This window comes from Eumetopias jubatus, unplaced genomic scaffold (assembly GCF_037043125.1).
Source record: "Eumetopias jubatus isolate StellerSeaLion01/CBP00866 unplaced genomic scaffold, mEumJub1_p1.0 scaffold_3, whole genome shotgun sequence".
Lineage (NCBI taxonomy): Eukaryota > Metazoa > Chordata > Mammalia > Carnivora > Otariidae > Eumetopias > Eumetopias jubatus.
The window spans coordinates 80,163,882-80,186,931 of record NW_028274809.1 but is presented as its reverse complement, the minus strand read 5'-3'; the positions used below and the strand labels follow the sequence as shown (position 1 = coordinate 80,186,931).

At 36.4% G+C, this 23,050-nt stretch overlaps 1 protein-coding gene across 3 annotated transcripts in view; it reads right to left on the bottom strand.

The window, feature by feature from the left end:
- Positions 1-879: 879 nt before the first annotated feature.
- MMADHC (metabolism of cobalamin associated D) overlaps positions 880-23,050 on the bottom strand; it is a 45,307-nt gene continuing 23,136 nt past the window's right edge. For all 3 annotated transcript variants that reach the window (XM_028113088.2, XM_028113089.2, XM_028113087.2), the window contains exons 4-8: positions 9,006-9,223; positions 5,765-5,870; positions 5,096-5,226; positions 2,188-2,274; positions 880-1,417 (exon numbers count right to left, since the gene is read on the bottom strand). In XM_028113088.2, the coding sequence (XP_027968889.1) occupies positions 1,223-1,417; positions 2,188-2,274; positions 5,096-5,226; positions 5,765-5,870; positions 9,006-9,223 (737 nt within the window). In that variant the 3' untranslated portion in view covers positions 880-1,222. The remainder of the gene's footprint in view (positions 1,418-2,187; positions 2,275-5,095; positions 5,227-5,764; positions 5,871-9,005; positions 9,224-23,050) is intronic.

Sequence of the window (23,050 nt, the reverse complement as noted above, 5' to 3'; positions counted from 1 at the left end):
TCCTTTGCATTGTAGGATGTCTGTTTAACAGCATCCCTGGCCTCGATCTACTAGATGCCTAAAGCACCACCCCTTTTACTCTGCTCCACGTTGTGACAAAAGTATCTCCAGACATTGCTAAATTTCCCATGGGGCAAAACTGTCCAAAGTCAGAACTGAGAAGGCAAAAAATATACAGATTTATAATTATACACAATAGGAACTGAGCTCTCTCACACTGCTGAGTGAATAGAAGCCAGACATAAGAGCAGGAGATCAGGATAGTGGTTACCCTTGGGAGGGACAGTGAAGGGAGAAGTGCCGGTAATGTTCTGTCTTGATCTGGGTGCTGCTTACATGGATGAAAATTTATTGAGCACTTATATTTTCCACATATATATCCCATATTGCTTTGTAGTTTTCATAGTGAATGAAAACTTTGCACCCATTACTCTTTGAATCATTAAGCAACACTTAGCTACATGTTAACTAAGCAGAGTTTTAAATCAAGTTGTGAGCTAATCATCTCCATGTGTTCCTTTTAAAAAATAGTCAACGGAAAAATCCACTTCATTTGGTAGAAGTTACTTGTTCTTCTGAGACTCCTACTGGCAACTAAGATGATTCTTTGTAAAGTATCATAGTTTCTATCTCTTACTAAAATGGAGACACATGATTTAGCAGCTGAAGCACTGTTTTGTCAAAATAACCTACATTTATCTGCCTCAATCCAGGAGTTAAGGATTCTTTTTTTAGTTATGTGTAAGAATGAGAGTCAGTCTTTAAAGATGTAGTATTATCCTTATTCTTTTCTGGCCCAAACACTACTTCAAAGTAATACATGCTACCACAACACTTAAGAAAATTTAAAGCTACATTAAATCTAGAATTCTCGATTGCATTTATTTTAAAAATATTGCAATGAAAAAACAGATCCAAATGTGCGATTTTAGAGAAAAATAAAACAGGTTTTTCCAATAAAGGGAAGAAATAATGAAATCATGTCCTGGTTACACGTTAACTACCACATTCTATACAATGTGGATGTGATCAACATGTATTCAATGATAGTATGAATAAACATTTGAGATTTAAAAATCATATACCATTTGCCAATGCTGTAAACCCATAAATGTCGAAATAAATACCTAAAAATAAGTAAATTTAAAAAACTGAAGCTTCTGTTTATAGATCAACCCAAAAGGTACATATAAATAGTACAGCCAATAATTTGACATTACTGTTAGTTTCCACCTAATTTCTTCATAATATGGCTGTCTGGTGTTGCATTAGTGAAGATACTTCCTACAACCACATGGGTACCCCAGAGCCTATGACGAATCACTTTACAGCAGCCAAGATCATCCACAGAGAATCCTAAATGTCGATAGCGTTCATCTGTTTCAAAAAGAGTGTTGTTTGTATATGGTCCAAAAAACTGGAGGGAATAAAAGTCATATTCATTAGCAAGAAACACAATGAGGTAATAGTTTTTATGTAAACATGAACACATACCTACTTTAATGCTTCAAATATTTAAAAAATCAAGAAATAAAAAGGGCAGTTTAGGTATTGCATGTGACCAAGCATTTCTGCTTCATCCAATACCTGTGCTTCTGGAAATGTGAAACCAATAATCCTAGCAAATTACATGTTAGCCAGAACCAAAGGCTTAACATTACACAATGTTACTTGACTTGGAAATAGTCTATATTCCTATCTTAAGATACAAAGAATTTCATTATTTGTAACTGAAAGCTACAACCAGAATTTAAAATGTGACAATAGTGGTTATTTTCTTCGAAGTAAAATGTCAGAAACATACTTCCTGGAAGTTAACATTTATAAATATTCTTTTAACACCCATATTTTAATTCTAAAAAATTTTCTTCCTTAAACTATGACTGCTAATTTGTAACTACCAAATTCATTAATGTGAAAGTATTTACTAGTGAGGATGAAGAATGAAAGTATTTACTAGTGAGGATGAAGAATAATAAAGACAGAAAAACTTAACTGTAAGTGATGGTGGTCCCTCAAAGGTTGTAATTGAACTGACTCAAACTGGTACTTCTTTGGGCAAAGTTGTAAGGTTTAAAAACTGTCTTTTAATTAATGATAACTTTGGTAGAAATAGATCATTTAACAATTTTATAATAAAACATTCCTACTTCAAATTAATCTGGTTTTCAAAATGTAATTACTCACTGCCAAACCAGATGATGGGTCAATAAAGTCAGCCCAATAGCCTTCAGCTCGAAGAGCATAGCAAATTTCCTTAGCACCATTAATGAACTGCATAGAAAAAGACAAAATATGGAGATAGCATCCTTACAGACTGTTGAAAAATAAAATTTTAAATATCTTTTGCTTCAGATAGAGAACTCAAGATTAATTAGAAAATACAACTAATATAAAGTCTTAAGATTATTTTTGCCAGTCCAAAAAATTAATGGTTCATTTAACACTTTCGTTTCCTTCAGAAAATCTAAATTGTGTATTTTTTCTTCTAAATTATTTCCTATTTTAGGAACAATTTCTAATCAGTTCTGTGCTAATAACTCTCAAATTTGCCACGAATTAGAAAATATAGTTACTATTTTTGTATTATAAAAATAAAGGGAAAACAAAATATTCATAATGAAAAGATATGAACCATTCATTCATTTGAATGTTATCTAAAAACATATTTGTATTACAAAAACATCTATCCATGATACATAATTTTTACTAAATACCATTTTTTTGTACAGTACATAATTATTACAGACCATGTATCTGTTATCACCTATTCAAAATCTTGGCCTCACCATCCTACTTTGTAATTCCTATGATGTTCTTACTAGGTTTATCAGAAGTCTAAGCAGTGAAAAAGGCAGTAAAAAATATTAAAACCAGATTAGAGTGTTAAAAAGAGGACAAACCATAAATGTTTAAAAGCACTTCTGGCCATAAAAGAATAACAGCTATCAAACTTGCAATCTGCTGAAAGCTGTAAATCAGACTAAAATATATGAGGTAATGGTTTTAAATCCTGAACAGTAGTCAAACTAATCCTGGAGAGAAGGGCAACAAATTAGGTGGTCCCAGTATTTGTTCTAGCTCTCTGTCTGGAACACTGTTTGTCACAGGGCAAAGGAGAAGATTCCAAGCAAAGTGATAGTGTCACTAAGCTAAGGAGGTAGAAAGCAAGAGTTCTGCTGAAGCATCTGGAATTTGTGGGTTAGGGTACTGGAAGAGAGATGCACAGAGTAATTCACCCTGGGTCAGTAGCTAAGGGTGGAGTTGTGCACTCCCAAGGCAAAATTCCTTGAAGAACTGGCCTCGCAGAGAGTGCCAACTGGCGTCTGAGGGCTCAATGGTGTTACCAGAGGTTGGTGCAGTGCTAGGTAACATAGATTTCTGGCAGAACGTCTGGCATCTAGCTCAGATTCCCAAAAGTTTAAGCCTGAGGAAGATGGGCCATATCCTAAAATAAGAGATTAGCAACTTGTAGCCTGAAGGCCAAATCCAGCTGGGTACCTGTATGTGTAAGTACGGTTTCACTGGAATATATCCATGTCTGTTCGTTTATATATTGTCTATGGTTGTTTTAACAATATGAGGGTAGAGTTGAGTAGTTGAGACCCTATAACCTATTAAGCCTAAAAATTTACTATGTGGCTCTTTAGCAGGAATCAGCAAACTTTTTCCTGTATAGAGGAAAAAGTTAATTTACTTTTTCCCAGCACTTTCTTATAAAATAATGTAAAGAATACAATATTGTTTTTCATTATCTTCATACTTAATATTTACACTTACTGTTGAATTTCATTAATCCTCTTAATTCTTAAATGAGAAACCAACTGAATATGGTCTAGAAAAGTCATTAGAAAATATATCAGTTTAATGAACAGAAACAAAACTACAAATGTTGGTAAAAGTTTATTTCTCTTAAGATTTCTGCTCATCAACAGCAAACACTGACATCTGGTGGAAAAAAACCCAATAGATTTAAACTACAGAACATAAAATATCTATTGACAGTAAACTATAGGTGGTTCACTAACGTATCTAAAATAGAAAAATTCTTCCATGGGGGATAAAAAACAGCTTTAGTCATTATAAAATTAAAAACAATTATGACATTTCAAAACCCTGAAATTGGTTATAAAAAACTGACAATTATACTGGGGTCATTATCAAATGAGGTTCAGAATCCAACTCATTAGAAATTAGGACCAATAATGCAATGCACATTTGAGAGCGTTCTAATGACTAAATGATAGCAATGGTAAGTATAAATATTAGTAAATACTGCCCTAATAGGTAAATAGAAAATGTCTGAGTTCTGCCTAAATTTCAACTCTCTAAATTCAGATCTCTTTAAAATCAGACAGTTCTTATGCCTCTCTGTAACTTCCTTATTAACTAGCATGAAACTTCCTTATGATCATAACTACATGAAATTTATTAGCAAAGTTATATGTGGGACATTTTAGTATGAAGTCATTATCCTAAGAGATTCTGTTCAATATATAAATTATAATTTACAAATGAAATGAACCATATATCCGATCCTAAAAATATAAAAAAATTGCTAATATCATCTTACATGGAAATTAGTAAAGGGAATTTTTTCAAATATAGTTAGCTAAAAAGCAAAGGACAGGGAAAAGTGGGTATATAAGACATTATTACTGTACTGTACACTGAAAATTACTCCAGTCTTCAAGGAATAAACCATAACACTTTTTACCTGACTTGCTTTAAAGGAAGTGAGTGATGGGTATGAAGAGTTAATTTTACTTTTTTGCCATTTTTACACTTGACTTGCTTTAAAGAAAGTGAGTGATGGGTATGAAGAGTGAATTTTACTTTTTTGCCATTTTTACTGTATTTCTCAAATTCAAAAAAAGTTGAAGAAAGTACTAGACAGAATCTAAGTTTTTCGAAGATTCTAAAACAAAGATGGCATTTTTATTCTCAGAAAAGATGTAAAAGTCCTTTAGTACTGAAATACATTACATTAGCAGAGAATTAATAAACGCTAAAAAGATACCCATCATTTTAAAATGTTGGTTCACTGGTATTTAAATATCATAAAATTTAAATTGTCAGCAATAGAAAGAATTACCTTTTCTAACAGCATTTCTCTTTCATTTTCTACCTCTTCGCTCCAAAGAGTCATATCATTCTTAGTTTTCTGTGTTATAGTAAGAATCATTAGTTTGTTGGTAGCTCCTTCTGGAAACAGTGACTCAAAATCTATAAATAAGAATAAAAATTCCAGGGAGAAAATGTTTTCTATACTGCTTTTAAAAGAAAAAAAAATGAAAGTATTTCTTTAGAAAAATGATGATTAAGTTATCGTGGGATGTTAGGTTGATAAATACATACTATTTTTGAAAAAGAATTTGAAGTGAACTTTTGGTTAACTTCTGCTCCTGCTGAACTGAAATACTGCTGTCAACAATTCTGAAGAGCAAGTAAGGTTACCTGTTATTGGTCTTGTAATTTTCAAAAAAAAGTTTATTAAAATTTTCTCAGTGTTATGTATTACTGAGATTATGATCATGAAATTATAGCTATAATAATCACCCAGAAGTTGAAGGAAGAGGAAAAGTCTATAGCTGTCAGGGTACATCTGAAAGACCTTACCTTGGCCATGTAATCTTTTCTGGCCAGACATATTAAAATATTAAGTTACAAAGTATTGCAATTTCTACGGAGTTCATTATTTAACATTAGAAAATTAGTGACATTATCTAATACAGATAGTGTAAATGTATGAAGCACACTATACCTCTTCGCAGCAATTCTGGACATGTCTGGATTGCACACTCTACTTTGGCATTTTCAAAGTAAGTTTCCGCACTGCTGATTTCTTGTTCAACAGGTGCATTACTACCCTAAGAGGAATAAGACATATAAATAAAAGCTGGAGTTCAAATAAAATACCTGATCTGTTATAAACTTGTATTCCCTGAAAAGTTTTTCAAAATAATTAACTGGTGGTGGGGTAATAAAGATTTAAAAACTTCAAAATGAACATATAAATATGCTAATATTCTAAGACTTGATATGAGTAGAAGTTGGCTAAGAAACTAAAATGCCATGACAATTCTTACAATATTACCTTTTCTGATATTTTGATATTTATCCTTTCTTTTGTAAAATGGTGATAATCACACTAACTTACAAAATAGCATGCTTAAATATATAGCCTCTCCTACAGGATGAGTTTAGAAGCTTCTATTCAACTGAAATTTATAGGGCACCTACTATACATCAGACATTATGACAAGAGCAGCCCCCCAATGGTAAAAAATCCAGCCTTCACTCTTAGGTTTAAAAGAGTGAGAAGAAGAAAAATAGCATGAACAAATAAATGTAATCCAATATGAAAAGTGCTACAGAGTTACGAAGGAAGTCTTCTGGCAGTATATAGGGGAAAATCAGGAAAAGGTTGAAATTGTATTTGAACTACATGTTAATTAATGTGTATGTGTGGTATGTAAAGAATAGGAAGAAAGGAGGTTAGAAACTCAGGAGGAAAAACAGCCCACCAAGAGATAGAAACACTGCAAGCACATTCAATGGTCAAAGAGAATGGTACAAAACAAACCAAACCAAAAAGGTATACTGTGATTTGAGTGCAGAGGGAGGAGCAGGAGATGAAGTGGTAAAGATAAGGGATCAAAATTGTGGAAAGTCATTTCTGCCACATTAAAAAATCTTGACTTTAGTTTATAAACAATGAAGAATAGCAAGATCAGATATAAAAAGATAATGCTAGTATTACTGTGCAGGCAATAGACCAGTAACAGCCAATATTGACTGATCACAGTGTATTTAAGTGTTTTATGTACACTTTCACATTTAATCCTCATAGCAACTTTGCAGGCTAGGTATTATCCCCCATTTTATTTTTAAAGATTTTATTTATTTGACAGAGAGAGTGAAAGAGCACAAGCAGGGGGAGCAACAGAGGGAGAGGAAGAAGCAGGCCCCCTTCCAAGGAGGGACCCCGATGCGGAACTCGATCCCAGGACCCTGGGATCATGACCTGAGCCGAAGGCAGATGCTTAACCATCTGAGCCACCCAGGTGCCCCATTTTACATATAAAGAAACAGGCTCAAAATATTAAGTAGCTTTCTCAAGGTCACAAAATTAAGGAAAAAACAGACCTAACCTTTGAAGCAAGATTTATCCTAGCTTCATAGTCCATCTCGCTATAATGTCTCTAAGAATTGAGGAGAGATATGGAGGCCTTGAACGCTGGCTTTATTAGTGGGAAGTGAAAGGACACAAATAATTTAAAAGTTACTTCAGAAGTGGAAGAAATTAAATTTTGTCACTCTTTATGGGGATATGATGGAGAGAGGAGCCCAGTTTGGCAGTATAATTTTTGTCTTGGGACAGTGGGAGAATGACTAAGTCACTTATGCTATTGATAACACGGGAGTAAGGACAGGTTTTGAGGCGTGGGGAACCTAAGTATGAGACATAAAATCTAGGGAATTTTAAGACACTCAGATAATGATGTTTGGCAGGCAGAGAGAAATATAGAATCAGAAATGTCAGAAACAGAAAAAGTTAGGAAGCCAAGGAATTAAGTGACCAGGGAATAATTCAAGTAAGATGGACAGAAACACATGGGAAATAACGTAAGTGGCAGAGGAGGAGACAAGAAGACAGAGAAGGAATTATTGGAGATAAAATGTCAGGGGAGGTCAACTGTCTCCAAATGTTAGGTTATCTGATATAAACCATAATAACTATAAGGGGCTGTTGCTATAAATATTATAGCTTTGATAAAAAAAATCAGCCTGAAACTGTAGAAATTCAGAAAATGGTACGGGTTAGGGGTTTGATAGAAACTCTGAATTGCATGTAACTTTCCATTTGTAACTTTCCATTTAGGTGAGCAACATCAGTTTATTTATTTTTACCCCCTTTTAATAATTTTTAAATTTTATTTATTCATTTGAGAGAGAGCATGCACATGAGCAAGAGCAGTGGGAGGAAGAAGCAGACTCCCTGCTGAACCAGAGAGCACAACGCATGGCTTGATCCCAGGACCCTGGGATCATGACCTGAGCTGAAGGCAGACGCTTAATCGACTGAGCCACCCAGGCATGCTCTCCACCCACCCCCCCCTTTTAAAGTAAGCTCTTTGCCCAATGTGGGGCCTGAGCTCACAGACTCTGGATCAAGAGTAGCATGCTTTACTGACTGAGCCAGCCAGGCACCCCTGCAATACCCGTTTAAGGACTCATTAAAAACAAAACAAAACAAAACAACCACCACCACCAAAAACCTATTTATAAATCTTTTTTAGTTACTATATCTTAAAATTTTGAGAGCTCTGAAATTCTTAAGTTTTAAATGCCTAGAGGAGTGTAAAACTAGTTGGAATTTGTTCCATATAAAAATTATACTGTTTATTTTTAGTAATACAGATATAAAGTGAACAATGTATTTTTGAAGAACTATTTACCTACAAGAGATGGTAATCTAAAGTAAAAAAACGGGGGGGAACCTGGGTGGCTCAGGTCATGATCTCAGGGTTCTAGGATGGTGCCCCAAGTCAGACTCTCTGGTCGGTGGGGAGTCTGCTTCTCCCTCTCCCTCTGTGTGCTTGCTAATAAATAAAATCTTAAAAAAAAAAAAATTAGAGGCACTTGGGTGGCACAGTTGGTTAAGCATCTGCCCTCTGTTCAGGTCATGGTCCTGGGGTCCCAGGATTGAGCCCCATGTAAGGCTCCCTGCTCAGGGTGGGGAGCCTGTGTCTCCCTCTCCTTCTGCCCACCACCCCCCTAGCTCCTCCTCCTGGGCTAACCCATGAACAAAATCTTTTGAAAAAAATTATATAGCAAACATGTATAGAACAATGCCAAGTTTTTAAAAGCTATATATGTTGTTTTTGAATATGCTAGAATTAAGATTTTTAAAATTTTTCAATTAAAGTAATATGCTCACAATTATCAGAAATTAATATAGTATTAATGATCAGAAAAACAGAATGATATTCACAATTTACCTGAAATTCATTCACATACTGTGCCATCACAAACTCGTGTCTTTCACTTGATAAAGGTTCTGCTAGAATATCAGGTAAAGTTTTATGAACCTGGCTTTTCTTCTGTGATGTGGTCCCATTGAGATGACAGTCAAAACCTATGTTCCCAGGAAGCTGGAATCTCTGATCCTGAGGTCCAAATGGTCCCATAGTTTCATCAGGCCATACTGTTCGAGAGCCTGAAGAGGAACAACAAAATGAATCCATTTTCTCCAATAGTCAAGTGCACTGGTGGACTGAAAGAATATTCTTCTAACTAGGTATTTTTTTACAAAACCAACAGATCTTTGAAATTTGCTTTCTTGTGTGAACATAAATTAGTTTTATGTCATTTAAAAAAAAAAGGATCAAAGTAACCAGTTTCTGGCTCAAAGGTAAGTCCATTATCAGGAGAAGGATATAATAAAGTATAGTAATCCATGTTATGTAATGCCCAATAGTCATTAAAAAGAATATAGTAAATTTTGGAAGGAGCCTGGGAAGATAGCAAAGTAGGCGAATCCTAAGTACACCTCCTTAACACAAACACCTAGGTAACAAGCACATCAGTGCAACTAACCCAGGAATCTGGGTTAATCACAGAGAATAAGTCAATCAGAAATGATAGGAGGGGCAGAGACACAGTTTGAAACCAAACCAAGACTAACCACAAACAGGAGGGAGAAGCAAAGAGAAGGGAGAGGAAAAGACCCCATACCAGGTACCCCAGACATGAGGGACCCCCACTGAGAATACAAGTCCCTATAACATCTGGCTTTGAAAATCAGTGGGGCTTAGATTCAAAGGTTTTTAGTTAGTGGGTTTAGCTGTAGGAGAGCCAGAGGGTGACAGGAAACTGAGTCCCAACCTTAAAAAAGAGAGAATAAACAATCCCCACTGGATACAGCATAGAAGCAGAAGTTTGAAAAGTGCCTGGGGTATACATGAAGATTTTTTTTTTTTTTACTAATCTCAATCTGTGTTGAGAAGAATCTGTGTTGGAGAAGCAAAGGTCTGTAGGAAACTTCTCCAAGAACAAAAGAGCTGGCAGGTGCAATTTCTCTCCCTCCCAGACATTTATGGAACCAATGTGAACACTTTCCACATAGCTTACTAACACTGTGCACTCACTCCTGCATTCTCCTGTTGAATCACTCCATTCAAGAAGCCCCACTGGGCAGGAGTCCCTGCAAAGCAGCTCCAGCCAGGTCTCATCTTACAAGAAGCCCTGATAGTGAACACTATCACTCCAAAATAACTCTTGCCCTGGGGAGTGGGTCAGATAATCACACACATCTGTCTGACTGCAGCACCAGCAGACTGACTTGGACAGACATCTGATCTCTTGGCCCCACTAATCAACAAAGCCTCTCAAAAGAAAGACAAAGATAGTGCCCTGTACTTCTGTGCAATTTCAGCCCCTGCTAATGGTCTGAAGGCAGGCATCTGGACTGATTACTGATACTGTTCAACTATAAGCCCTTCCCTGCCCCACAGAGGCCCTTAACAGCATAGGGACCAGACCCTGGCCACAATAACCAAAATGGACATTTGGAGCTGACTGGACTGAAGGCAAATGCGGCTGAGCCACAACAGTATGGTGCACAAAATTCATATAAAAGTCACCCCTCAGGTGCTTGGTTCTGGAGAAGAGGGGACGGTGTGCTACAGGGCACCACAGGACCTTTTCTTCATAAAGCCACTACTTTCAAGATCAAGAGATGTATCTTACTTTCTAAATAAATAGGGAAAAACACAGAGAAAACGAGGAGAAAGAGGACTATGTCCCAAATGAAATACCAAGCAAAAGAGCTAAATGAAATATAGATAAGCAATATGCCTGATAAGAGTGGAGGATCTTATAACTTCAACAAAGGGATAAAAATATAAAAAGAACTAGTCAGAGATGTACTCAATGACTAAAATAAAAAATATACTACAGGGAATGAACAGCACATTTGAGGAGGTAGAAGAATGGATCAGCGACTGGGAAGACAGGGTAATGGAAAGCAACCAAGCTGAACAGGAGAGCGAAAAAGGGAACTCAGCAACACCACAAGTGTAATAACAGTCATATTACAGAGATCCCAGAAAGAGAAAAGGGGGCAGAAAATTTATATGAAGAAATAACAGCTGAAAACCTTCCAAACCTGAGACAGGAAATTCCTATCTAGATCCAGGAGACACAGAGAGCCACCAACAAAATCAACCTAAAACAGTCCACACTAAGACACATAATACTTAAAATGGGAAAAGGAGTGATAGAGAACTTTTAAAGCAGTAAGAGAAAAGAGAGCAGTCACACACAAGGGAAATCCCATAAGGCTATCATCTGATTCTAAGCAGAAACGCTGCAGTGCAGAAGGGAGTGGCATGATATATTCAAAGTGCTGAAAAGAAAAAATCCTGCAACCAAGAATACTCTATCCAGCATGGCTATCATTCAGAACAGAAGGAGCGATAAAAGTTTCCCAAACAAGAGAAAAAGAGTTCATCACCATTAAGTCAGGCTTAACAATTGTAAATACTTTTGCACCCAACATGAGAGCAACTACATACATAAAACTATTGACAAGGAAGAAGCTGACAGTAGTACAATAGTAGAGGACTTTACAACCCACTTATATCAACGGATATAATATTCAAAACATTCCATGAAAAACAGAATATACATTCTTTACAGGGGCACATGGAACATTCTCCAGAATAGATCACATGATAGGCTACAAAAGAAGTCTCAATAAATTTGACTGAAATCATATCATGTATCTTTTCCCACCACAACACTGAAACTAGAAATTAAGTATAAAAAGAAATCTGGAAAGAATACAAATACATGGAAGCTAAATAAAATGCTACTAAACAATGAATGAATACGTCAACCAAGAAATCAAAGAGGAAATACATGGAGACAAATCAAAATGAAAAACACAATAGTCAAAAATCTTGGGATTCCTCAAAACCTGTACTAAGAGAAAAGATTATAACAATACAGGCCCATCTCAAGAAGAAAAATCTCAAATAAATAAACTTACACCTAAAGAAGCTAAAAAAAGAACAAAATCAAATGCCAAGAGAAAGAAGAAAAGAATGAAAAGTAGAGCAAAAATAAATAAAACAGGGACCAAAAAAAAAAAAAAAAAAAAAAAACAAAACCACCACCCAAAAACAGTGAAACCAGGAGCTGGTTCTTTGAAAAGATCAACAAAATTGATAAACCTTCACTCAGACTCATCAAAGAAAGAAGACAAAATTAGAAATGAAGGAGGAGAAATAACAATGGACACCATTGGAACACAAGCATTATAAGAGCATTAGGAAAAATTATATGCCAACAATCTGGACAACCTACAAGAAATGAATAAATTCCTAGAAACATTAACCTTCCAAAACTGAATCTAGAAGAATTAAAAAATTTGAATAGACTGATTACTAGCAATGACATCGAATCAGTAATCAAAAAACTCCCTTTGCTCATTTCTTGTTTTTTAAAGATTTAGTTGAGAGAGCAAGCATGAGAGAAAGCAGGGGAGGGGTAGAGGGGGCGAGGAAGAGAATCTCAAGCTGATTCCCCAGAGTGTTGAGCCTGATGCAGGGCTCGATCTCACTACTCTGAGACCATGACCTGAGCCGAAACCAAGAGTTGGAAGCTTAAACGACTGAGCCACCTAGGTGCCCCTTTGCTTGTTTCTTAAATTCCACATGAGTGAAATCATGTTATTTATCTTTTTCTATTTATTTCACTTGGCATAATACTCTCTAGCTCCATCCATGTCATTGCAAGTACCAAGATTTCACTCTTTCTTATGGCTAATCATCTTTATCATCAGTTGATGGACATTTGGGCTGTTTCCATAATTTAACTACTGCAGATAATGCTGCTATAAACACTGAGGTGCATGTATCACTTTGAATTAGCATTTTTGTATTCCTTTAGGTAAATACTTAGTGCAATTGCTGGAAAAAAATATGTATGTACACACACAGATATACATTCACACATATATATAAACACATACACAGAAATCTGTTGCATTTCTATACATTAATAAAAGCAAAAAGAGAAATTAAGAAAACAAAATCCCATTTACAATTGCATCAAAAAGAATAAAATACCTGGGAATATACTTAACCAAGGAGGTGAAAAACAACCCAACTCTGAAAACTATAAAATACTGATTAAAGAAACTGAAGATACCACAAATGAAAAGATACGTGATACTCACGGACTGGGAGAACCAATATTGCTAAAAATGTCCATACTACCCAAAGCAATCTACAGATTTAATGCAATTCCTATCAAAACACCGACAGCATTTTTCATAGAACTAGAACAAATAATCCTAAACTTCGTATGGAACCAAAAAAGACCCTGAATAGCCAAAACAATCTTGAGAAAGAAGAACAAAGCTGGAAATATCACAATCCCAGATTTTAAGATACATTACAAAGCTGTAGTAATCAAAACAACAGTGTGGCATCAGCACAAAAGCAGACACACTGATCAATGGAACAGAATAGAGAGTCCAGAAATAAACCTACACTTTTGTGGTCAATTAATCTACAACAAAGGAGGCAACAATATGTAATGGGAGAAAGATAGTCTTAAACAGTGACAATTACAAGCAAAAGTAATGAAACTGCACCACTTTCTTACACCATACACAGAATAAACTCAAAATGGATTAAAGATCTCAATGTGAGACTTGAAACCATAAAACTCTTAGAAAAAAACAGGCAGTAATCTCTTTGACCTCAGCTGTAGAAACATTTTTCTAGATATCCTTTGGCAAGGGAAACAAAAGCAAAATTAAACTATTGGACTGTATCAAAACAAAAAGGTTTTTTGCACAGTGAAGAAAACTATCAACAAAACAAAAAGACTACAAACCAAAAAAGCAGCCTTACTAAATGGGAGAAGATACTTGCAAATGGTATTTCTGATAAGGGTTAATACCCAATATATAAAAAGAACTTCTATAACTTAACATCAACCCCTTCCACCCCAATAATCAAATTTAAAAAATGGGCAGAAGATATGAACATTTTCTCTGAAGAAGACAAAAAGATGGGTCAAAAGACATTTGAAAAGATGCTCAACATCACTAATCATCAGGGAAATGCAAATCAAAACCATAATGAAATATCACCTTATACCTGTCAGAATGGCTAAAATCAAAAACTGAAGAAATAACAAATTTGGCGAGGATGTGGAGAAAAAGGAACCCTTGTGCACTATTGGTGAGAATGCAAGCTGGTTCGGCCATGGTGGAAAACAGTATGGAGTTTCCTCAGAAAATAAAAGAAAAAGAATTACCATATAGCAATTCCACTACTGGGTATTTAACTAAAGAACACAAAAACACTAATTTGAAAAGAAATATGTACCCCTATGCTCATTGCAGTATTTATAATAGCCAAGATACGGAAGCAACCCAAGTGTCTGATAGATGAATGGATAAAGAGGATGTGGTATATGTGTGTACACACACACACAGACTGGATTACTTAGCAGCAAATAAGAATTAGATCTTGCCATTTGCAACAACATGGATGGATCTCGAGGGCATAATAATAAGCAACATGAGAAAGGTAAAGACAAAAAATGTATGATCTCACTCATGTGAAATTTAAGAAACAGAACTATGAACAAGGAAGAAAAAAAGAGACAAAGTGACTCTTAAATAAATATAAAGAACTAGTGATTGCCAGAGTAAAGGTAGGTGGGAGGGATGGGTGAAATAGGTGAAGGGGATTAAGAGTACACCTTAAGGTGATGAGCAGTGAATAATGTACAGAATTATTAAATTATAGACCCAAAACTAATATAATGTATGTTAATTACACTTGAATTTTTAAACAAAGAATGTTTACTGATAATGAACAAAGTCTAGGATATATTACATTAGAAGAAAAAGGTAAGTAAAAAATAGCATATATGACATTTATTTTACATCCTTAATTTATATTTTTAAATACAGAAAAAAAGATCTAAAAGATACCAAACTTAATAGTGGTTACCCTTGGGGAGAGCCATCCAACTGCTGTTACCTGGGGCACAAAATATTAATGGACTGGGAAAAAAATATTTTATCAACCAATTGTGACATAATGTCCTGTTTACCAGCCACAGCAGTTAATACTGAAGAAGAACAGACCATTTTACTTAAAAAATATCTTACCTTGTGAAAAACTTAAAAAATCCAGAAAAGAATAAAGTAGAAAACAAAAAAATACTCAGAGCAGTTTTGTTTAAAGGGTAACTGCTGCAGAATTAGTTGGCAATAAAAATATTTTTTAATACTTTGCTAGAAGTGAGGAACTAGAAATGGCTATGACAGAATGACCACCCCACTACTACGTAAGTGTCACCATATCTCTTTTTCCAGACCTATGACAGATATCACCCATCAATCATGGAATTCTTTCGTGCTGGACACTGTCCCACAATTCTCAACTCAAATACTCTAGTTTAATACGTCCCAAAGTTTTAAGTATTTAAGAATCAACTGAGATCTCTGTTAATATGCAGAATCTGATTCAGTATGTTTGGAGTGGGGCTCAAGATTCCTCATTTCTAACACGTCCCCAGATGATGCTGATGGTACTGGTCTGCAGATCACACTAACAGACTCAAGATTGCCACTAATAACTGATTGGATGCAGTCAGTTCACAAAGTAAAACATTGTAAGAGTGTTGACAAAACTGACTTCATCTTTGATCCTCCATCTTGCTCACATTTGCTGAATCACCCCTCTTCGGGCTACATGTTGTAGACTCATTGAAGATTAATATACATATCACAGAAATGCCCTCCCAGGCTGGGATGGGGGAAGGCTTGTTTTGGCCTTCCATAAATCTGTTAAGAGATAATATAGTCTTTCCCTTTCCTGATGCACAGGTGGTGCCATACGATCTAATTAAAGGTTAGCTGTCAATTAGGTGTATGTATGCATGCCCTCTAAGGTGTGTGTGAACCCTTTGATCTCACTATAATGTCCTTCTGCGAGTCTCACTCTATAAAATCCATGGACTAAGGTCCAGATTTTACACAGAATGTAGCTGCTGTGGACTATCCTCTTCCCAATCCCACCTGACAGTAAGTCAGCCCAGATAAAACTCTGTAAACTGTGTGGACTGACTAGCTTCATTTTCTGGTCTCGAAGTGCCTTCTCTCAAAGTTTGGCAGATACTTAACTGTCTTCTCCCCCAACTTATAACAAAGATATTAGGTATTTTGAAGAAGTTTTAAAAACTTTTAAGATCTAAGTCTCTTTAAAGAAAATAAATATCCCATAATAGTGGATTTGAGCATATCTTTATGTGTTGAGTGGTTATTTAAGTTTTTTCTTCTAGGAATACCTATTCATTCCATTCTAAAAAAAATTTGTTTGACTTTCTACTGGTTGTTTTCTTCCAGTGATCTATAAAAATTCTTTATATACTCAAGATACAAACTCTTACACATTTTAAATGACAAATCTTTCATTTATGATACATTATATGGTTAGCCTTCAGAATATATAAATTGGGGAGTAACAAAAAATTACGTTATAAAAGAAAACTGGGGAAAGAAAACCAGGGAAGGCTCTGTATGCCATCTTACATGACATTGCAAATAATATATTGCAAGTAAAAAGATTTCTGTGTGCAATCCCTTTAGGATATATTAGGTTAAGTTTCTATGAATCCTCCCTTAATATTTTATTGTGCATTTTAAACCTCTAAAATAGGAATGTGGCAACAGCAATTCTTAAACTTACTAAAGCCTACTCACAGAACTAAAAAATATATTTTTTTAGAACTTGAACAATCACGCATAGCTTGAGGACAGTTTGAGAAATGCTAGTGAAAACAGTGGAAAATAACCAAGATTTACCAAGGAAGTAATATGATGAAAATATTTTAGAATTAATATGATAGTGATGTGCAAAATGGATTAGAAGCAGACTTTGTAGATGTGGGTAAGTTACTAATTCAAGAAAAATTCATGTTTAGAGGACTTCTGGGAAAATGGCGCAGAAGGATCCTGAGCTCACTTTGTCCCACGGACAGAGCAAGGTAACAGCCACATCAGAGCAACTACCTCTGAAAACGACCCAAACACTGGCAGAACAGACTTTCCACTGGTTAACTGTAAAGAGAAGGCCACATCCTAAAGGGCAGCAGGGGCAAAGATGCAGTCAGGAACCAAACCCCCAGTGACACTAACCACAAATCAGAGGGACTCCACAATCATGGAGAAGGAAGAGGAGCAGTGCCCACACTAGGCACCTCAGGCTTGGGGAGGAGAGGGAGACCTGCACTGGGAAGTCTGCATAACGTCTGGCTTTCAAAAGCACAGGAGCTTATTATTTTATTTTATTTTATTTTTTTACAATCAACCACACTTAGCTGTAGCTACTTTAAAAATCAGTGGACTTAGCTCTAAGAGAGGCAGAAGGAGATTGAAACTGAGTCACTGCTCTGGAAGAGACAGCACAACAAACAACCCAGTTGAAATACAATATAAACAGCCGCTTGAAAAGAGCCTGGGATCTTTAGGTTTCTCAAAGAAGCCCAACCTCAGCCTAGATAGCAGGCTATTTGCAGGAATTAGCAGGAGCACTCCTCCACCTGTCTTGCTAGCGCCATGTGCCCTGCTACTGTGTTCTCCTGTGGATTTGCCCCCTCCAACCTACCACACTCAGCAGGCATCCTGCCAAAGAAGACCATGCCATGAAATACCTTGCAAGCAGCCTTGGCAAGGACCAGGCTCACTCTAGAGTGAGTCCTACCCGGGGAAGAAAGGAAGATAATCACACACACCTGTGCACACTCAGTCCCAGCAGCTGAACCTTATAGCTGGCACTGCAAAGAGAGCATCCTGCCAATCAGTGCAACTGCAGCCCTAGCAGATGGGCTGAGGGCATCTAGTTGACAGCTGATACTGCCCAAATACAACAGCTTGCTGGCTATTGTAGTTGTCTCTTTGTTGACTGCAGACTGGCCCCTTGACAGCACAGGGACCAAACCCTGCAGAGAACAAGCAAAGTCAGCCATTGTGGCCTACTGGACAGAAGGCAAATGAGGCTCAGCCACAACAGTAGGGAGCAAGCAACCCACATTGGAGATAGGCATGAAATTCCTGACTCTGGAGAACAGGGCACACTGTGCTACAGGGCACCACAGGACCTCTTTTTCATAAGGCCACTACTTTCAAGATCAGTAGACAAAGCTGACTTTCAAAATACAAAGAAACAAACCCAGAGAGTTAAACAAAATGAGGATACAGAGCAAAGAAGAGGGCATAATAACGAATTCACAGTAGTGGTCAAAAAGATACTCACTAGACTTGAGAAAAGAGTGGAGAATCTCACTGAGACCTTCAACAAAGAGACAGAAAATATAAACAAGAAACAGAGATGAAGAACTCAATAACTGAAAGAAAAAATGCACTACCAGGAATAAATAGATTACAGGACATGGAAGGATCAGTGATTGGTAAGACAGGGTAATGGAAAGCAACCAAGCTGGATAGTAAAAAGAAAAAAGAGTAAAAAAAAAAATAGAATAAAAAATTAGAATAGGTAAAAACTCAGTGACATCATCAAGTATACTAAGATTCCATATTATAGAGATTTCAAAAGGGGTAGTGACAAAGAAGGGGGCAGAAAATTCATATGAAGAAATAACAGCTGAAAACCTTTCAAACCTGAGGCAGGAAATACATATCTAGATCCAGGAGACACAGAGAGCCACCAACAAAATCAACCCAAAAAAATCCACACTAAGACACATAATACTTATAATGGAAAAAGGAATGATAAAGAGAGAGTTTTTAAAGCAGTAAGAGAAAAGAGCAGTCACACACAAGGGAAATCCCATAAGGCTATCATCTGATTCTAAGCAGAAACGCTGCAGGCCAGAATAAAGTGGCATGATATATTCAAAGTACTGAAAAGAAAAAACCTGCAACCAAGAATACTCTATCCGGCATGGCTATCATTCAGAACAGAAGGAGTGATAAAAATTTCCCAAACAAGAAAAAACAGTTCATCATTATTAAACCAGCCTTACAAGTAACATTAAGAGGAATTCTTTGAGTGGAAAGAAAAGGACATAACAAAGAAAATTAGGAAAAAATCTTACAGATAAATACAATAAAAGTAATAGATTAATCACTTACAAAACCAGTATGGAGGTTAACATGCAAAAGCAGTAATATCAATGTTATCTGTAAAAATTAGTAGAGAGAATCAGAAAATAAAAGGATGTGAAGTATGACATCATATACAGAAAATGTGGGGGCGGGTATAAACTTAGTGCTTTTAGAATGGATTCAAACATAAACGGCCATCAATTTCATACAGATTGCTATACACATTATTATTTATGAACCTAATGGTAACCACAAATCAAACACATATAATAGATATGCTTGGATTTCTCTCTCTTTTTCTGCACATCACTAAAGAAAGCCAAAAATGGCAAGAGAGCAAGAGAAGGAACAGACAAGAACTACAAAAACAATCATAAAACAAGTAACAAAATGGTAATAAGTACCTGCCAAACAATAATTACTCTGAATGTAAATGAACTAAATGCTCCAATCAAATCAGTAGGGAGTGAATGAATGGATTAAAAAGCAAGACCCACCTATATACTGCCTGAATAGACTTGCTTCAGATCTAAAGACACGCATATTAAAAATGAAGGGATGGAAAACCATTACCATGCAAATGGAAGTGAAAAGAAAGCTGGGGTAGCAATACTTGTATGAGACCAAAAAGACTTAAAGACTATAAAGAGACACAGAAGGACACTATATAACAATAAAGGGAACAATCTGACAAGAGGATATAACAATTGTAAATACTTTGGCACTGAACATGGGAGCACCTATATACATAGAACAACTATTAACAGACAAGGAAGTTGACAGTAGTACAATAGTAGAGGACTTTAACACCCCACTTACATCAATGGATAGATCATCCAGGAAAAAAAAACAAACAAAAAGGAAACACTGTTTTTGAATGACACAATGGGACGGATGGACCTAACCTATATTCAAAACACTCCATAAAAACAGCAGAATATATTCTTTTCAGGTGCACATGGAACATTCTACAAAACACATATTAGGTCACAAAACAAGTCCCAATAAATTCAAAATGACTTAAGTCATATCATGTTATCTTTTAAAATTTTATTGTTAGTCACCATAAAATACATCACCAGTTTTCAATGCTGTGATCCACGATTTACTGTTTTCATACAACACCCAGTGCTCCATGCAGTATATGTCCTCCTTAATACCCATCACTGGGCTAACCCATCCCCCCACCCCCCTCCCCTCAAAAACCCTCAGTTTGTTTCTCAGAGTCCATAGTCTCGCATGGTTCATCTCTCCTTCTGACTCCCCCCTTCATTTTCCCCTTCTTTCTCCTAATGTCCTCTATGCTATTCCTTATCCTCCACAAAAAAGTGAAACCGTATAATTGACTTTCTCTGCTTGACTTCACTTAGCATAATCTCCTCCAGTCCCATCCATGTTGATGTAACAGTTGGGTATTCATCCCTTCTGATGACTGAGTAATATTCCATTGTATATATGACCCACATCTTCTTTATCCATTCATCTGTTGAAGGGCATCTCGGCTCTTTCCAGTTTGGCTATTGTGGACATTGCTGCTATGAACATTGGGGTGCATATGGCCCTTCTTTTCACTACATCTGTGTCTTTGGGGTAAATACCCTGTAGTGCAATTGCTGGATCACAGGGTAGCTCTATTTTTAATTTTCTGAGGCACCTCCACACTGTTTTCCAAAGTGGCTGTACCAACTTGCATTCCCACCAACAGTGTAAGAGAGTTCCCCTTTCTCCACAAGCTCTCCATTTGTTTCTTGCCTTGTCAATTTTTGCCATTCTAACTGGTGTAAGGTGGTATCTCAGTGTGGTTTTGATTTGAATTTCCCTAATGGCTAATGATGACATTTTTTTTCATGTGTCTGTTAGCCATTTGTATGTCTTCTTTGGAGAAGTGTCTGTTCATTTCTTCCACCCATTTTTTGACTTATTTTTTGGGTGTTGAGTTTGAGAAGTTCTTTATACATGTTGGATACCAACCCTTTATCTGTAGTGTCATTTGCAAATATCTTCTCCCATTCTGTGGGTTGCCTCTTTGCTGTTTGCTTTGCTGTGCAGAAGCTTTTTATCATGATGAAGTCCCAAAAATTCATTTTTGCTTTTGTTTCACTAGCCTTTGGAGATGTATCTTGAAAGAAGTTGCTGTGGCCGATGTCAAAGAGGTTACTGCCTATATTCTCCTCCAGGATTTTGATGGATTCCTGTCTCACATTGAGGTCTTTCATCCATTTTGAGTTTATCTTTGTGTATGGTGTTAGAGAATGGTCGCGTTTCCTTCTTCTGCATGTGGCTGTCCAATTTTCCCAGCACCATTTACTGAAGAGACTGTCTTTTTTCTATTGAAAATTTTTTCCTGCTTTGTCGAAGATTAGTTGACCATAGAGTTGAGGGTCCATATCTGGGCTCTCTATTCTGTTCCATTGGTCTTTATGTCTGTTTTTGTGCCAATACCATGCTGTCTTGGTGATTACTGCTTTGTAATATAGCTTGAAATTGGGCAAAGTGATGTCCCCAGCTTTTTCTTTTTCAACATTTCCTTGGCGATTCAGGGTCTTTTCTGATCCCATACAAATTTTAGCATTGCTTGTTCCAGCACTTTGAAAACTGTCATTGGAATTTTGATCAGGATGGCATTGAAGGTAGAGATTGCTCTGGGTAGCACAGACGTTTTAACAATGTTTATTCTTCTGATCCACGAACATGGAATGTTTTTCCATCTTTTTGTGTCTTCTTCAATTTCTTTCATGAGTGTTCTCTAGTTCCTACAGTATAGATCCTCTACCTCTTTGGTTAGGTTTATTCTGAGGTATCTTATGGTTTTTGGTGCTATTGTAAGTGGAATAGTTTCTCTAATTTCTCTTTCTACAGTTGCATTGTTAGTGTATAAGAAAGCAACTGATTTCTGTGCATTGATTTTGTATCCTGCCACATTACTGAATTGCAGTATGAGTTCTAGCAATTTGGGGGTGGAGTTTTCTGCATTTTCCACATAAACTATCATGTCATCTGCAAAAAGAGTGAGTTTGACTTCTTTGAAAATGTGAATAGCTTTTATTTCTTTTTGCTGTCTGATGGCTGTTGCTAGGACTTCTAGTACTATGCTTAACAACAGTGGCGAGAGTGGACATCCTTGACATGTTCCTGCTCTTAGGGGAAAGGCTCTCAGCTTTTCCCCATTGAGGATGATATTCACTGTGGGTTTTTCCATAGATGGATTTTATGAACTTGAGGAATGTTCTATCCCTATACTCTGAAGAGTTTTAATCAGGAAAGGATGCTGTATTTTGTCAAATGCTTTTTCTGCATCAATTGAGAGGACCATATGGTTCTTCTCTCTCCTATGAATGTGTTCTATCACACTTACTGATTTGCAAATGCTGAACCACCCTTGCATCCCGGGGATAAATCCCACTTGGTCATGGTGGATGACCCTTTTAATGTATTGTTGGATCCTATCAGCTAGGATTTTGTTGAGGATTTTGGAATCCATATTCATCAGGGATATTGGTCCGAAATTCTCCTTTTTGATGGGGTCTTTGCCTGGTTTGGGGATTAAGGTAATGCTGGCCTCACAGAATGACTTTGTAAGTTTTCCTTCTGTTTCTGTTTTTTGAAACAGCTTCAGGAGAATAGGTATTATTTCTTCTTTGAATGTTCAGTAGAATTCCCCAGGGAATCCATCAGGCCCTGGACTCTTGTTTTTTGGGAGGTTTTTGATCACTGCTTCAATTTCGTTACTGGTTATTGGCCTATTCAGGTTGTCAACTTCTTCCTGTTTCAGTCTTGGGAGTTCATAGGTTTCCAGGAAGGCATCCATTTCATCCAGGTTGCTCAGTTTATTGGCATAAAGTTGTTGATAATAATTTCTAATAATTGTTTCTATTTCCTTTGTGT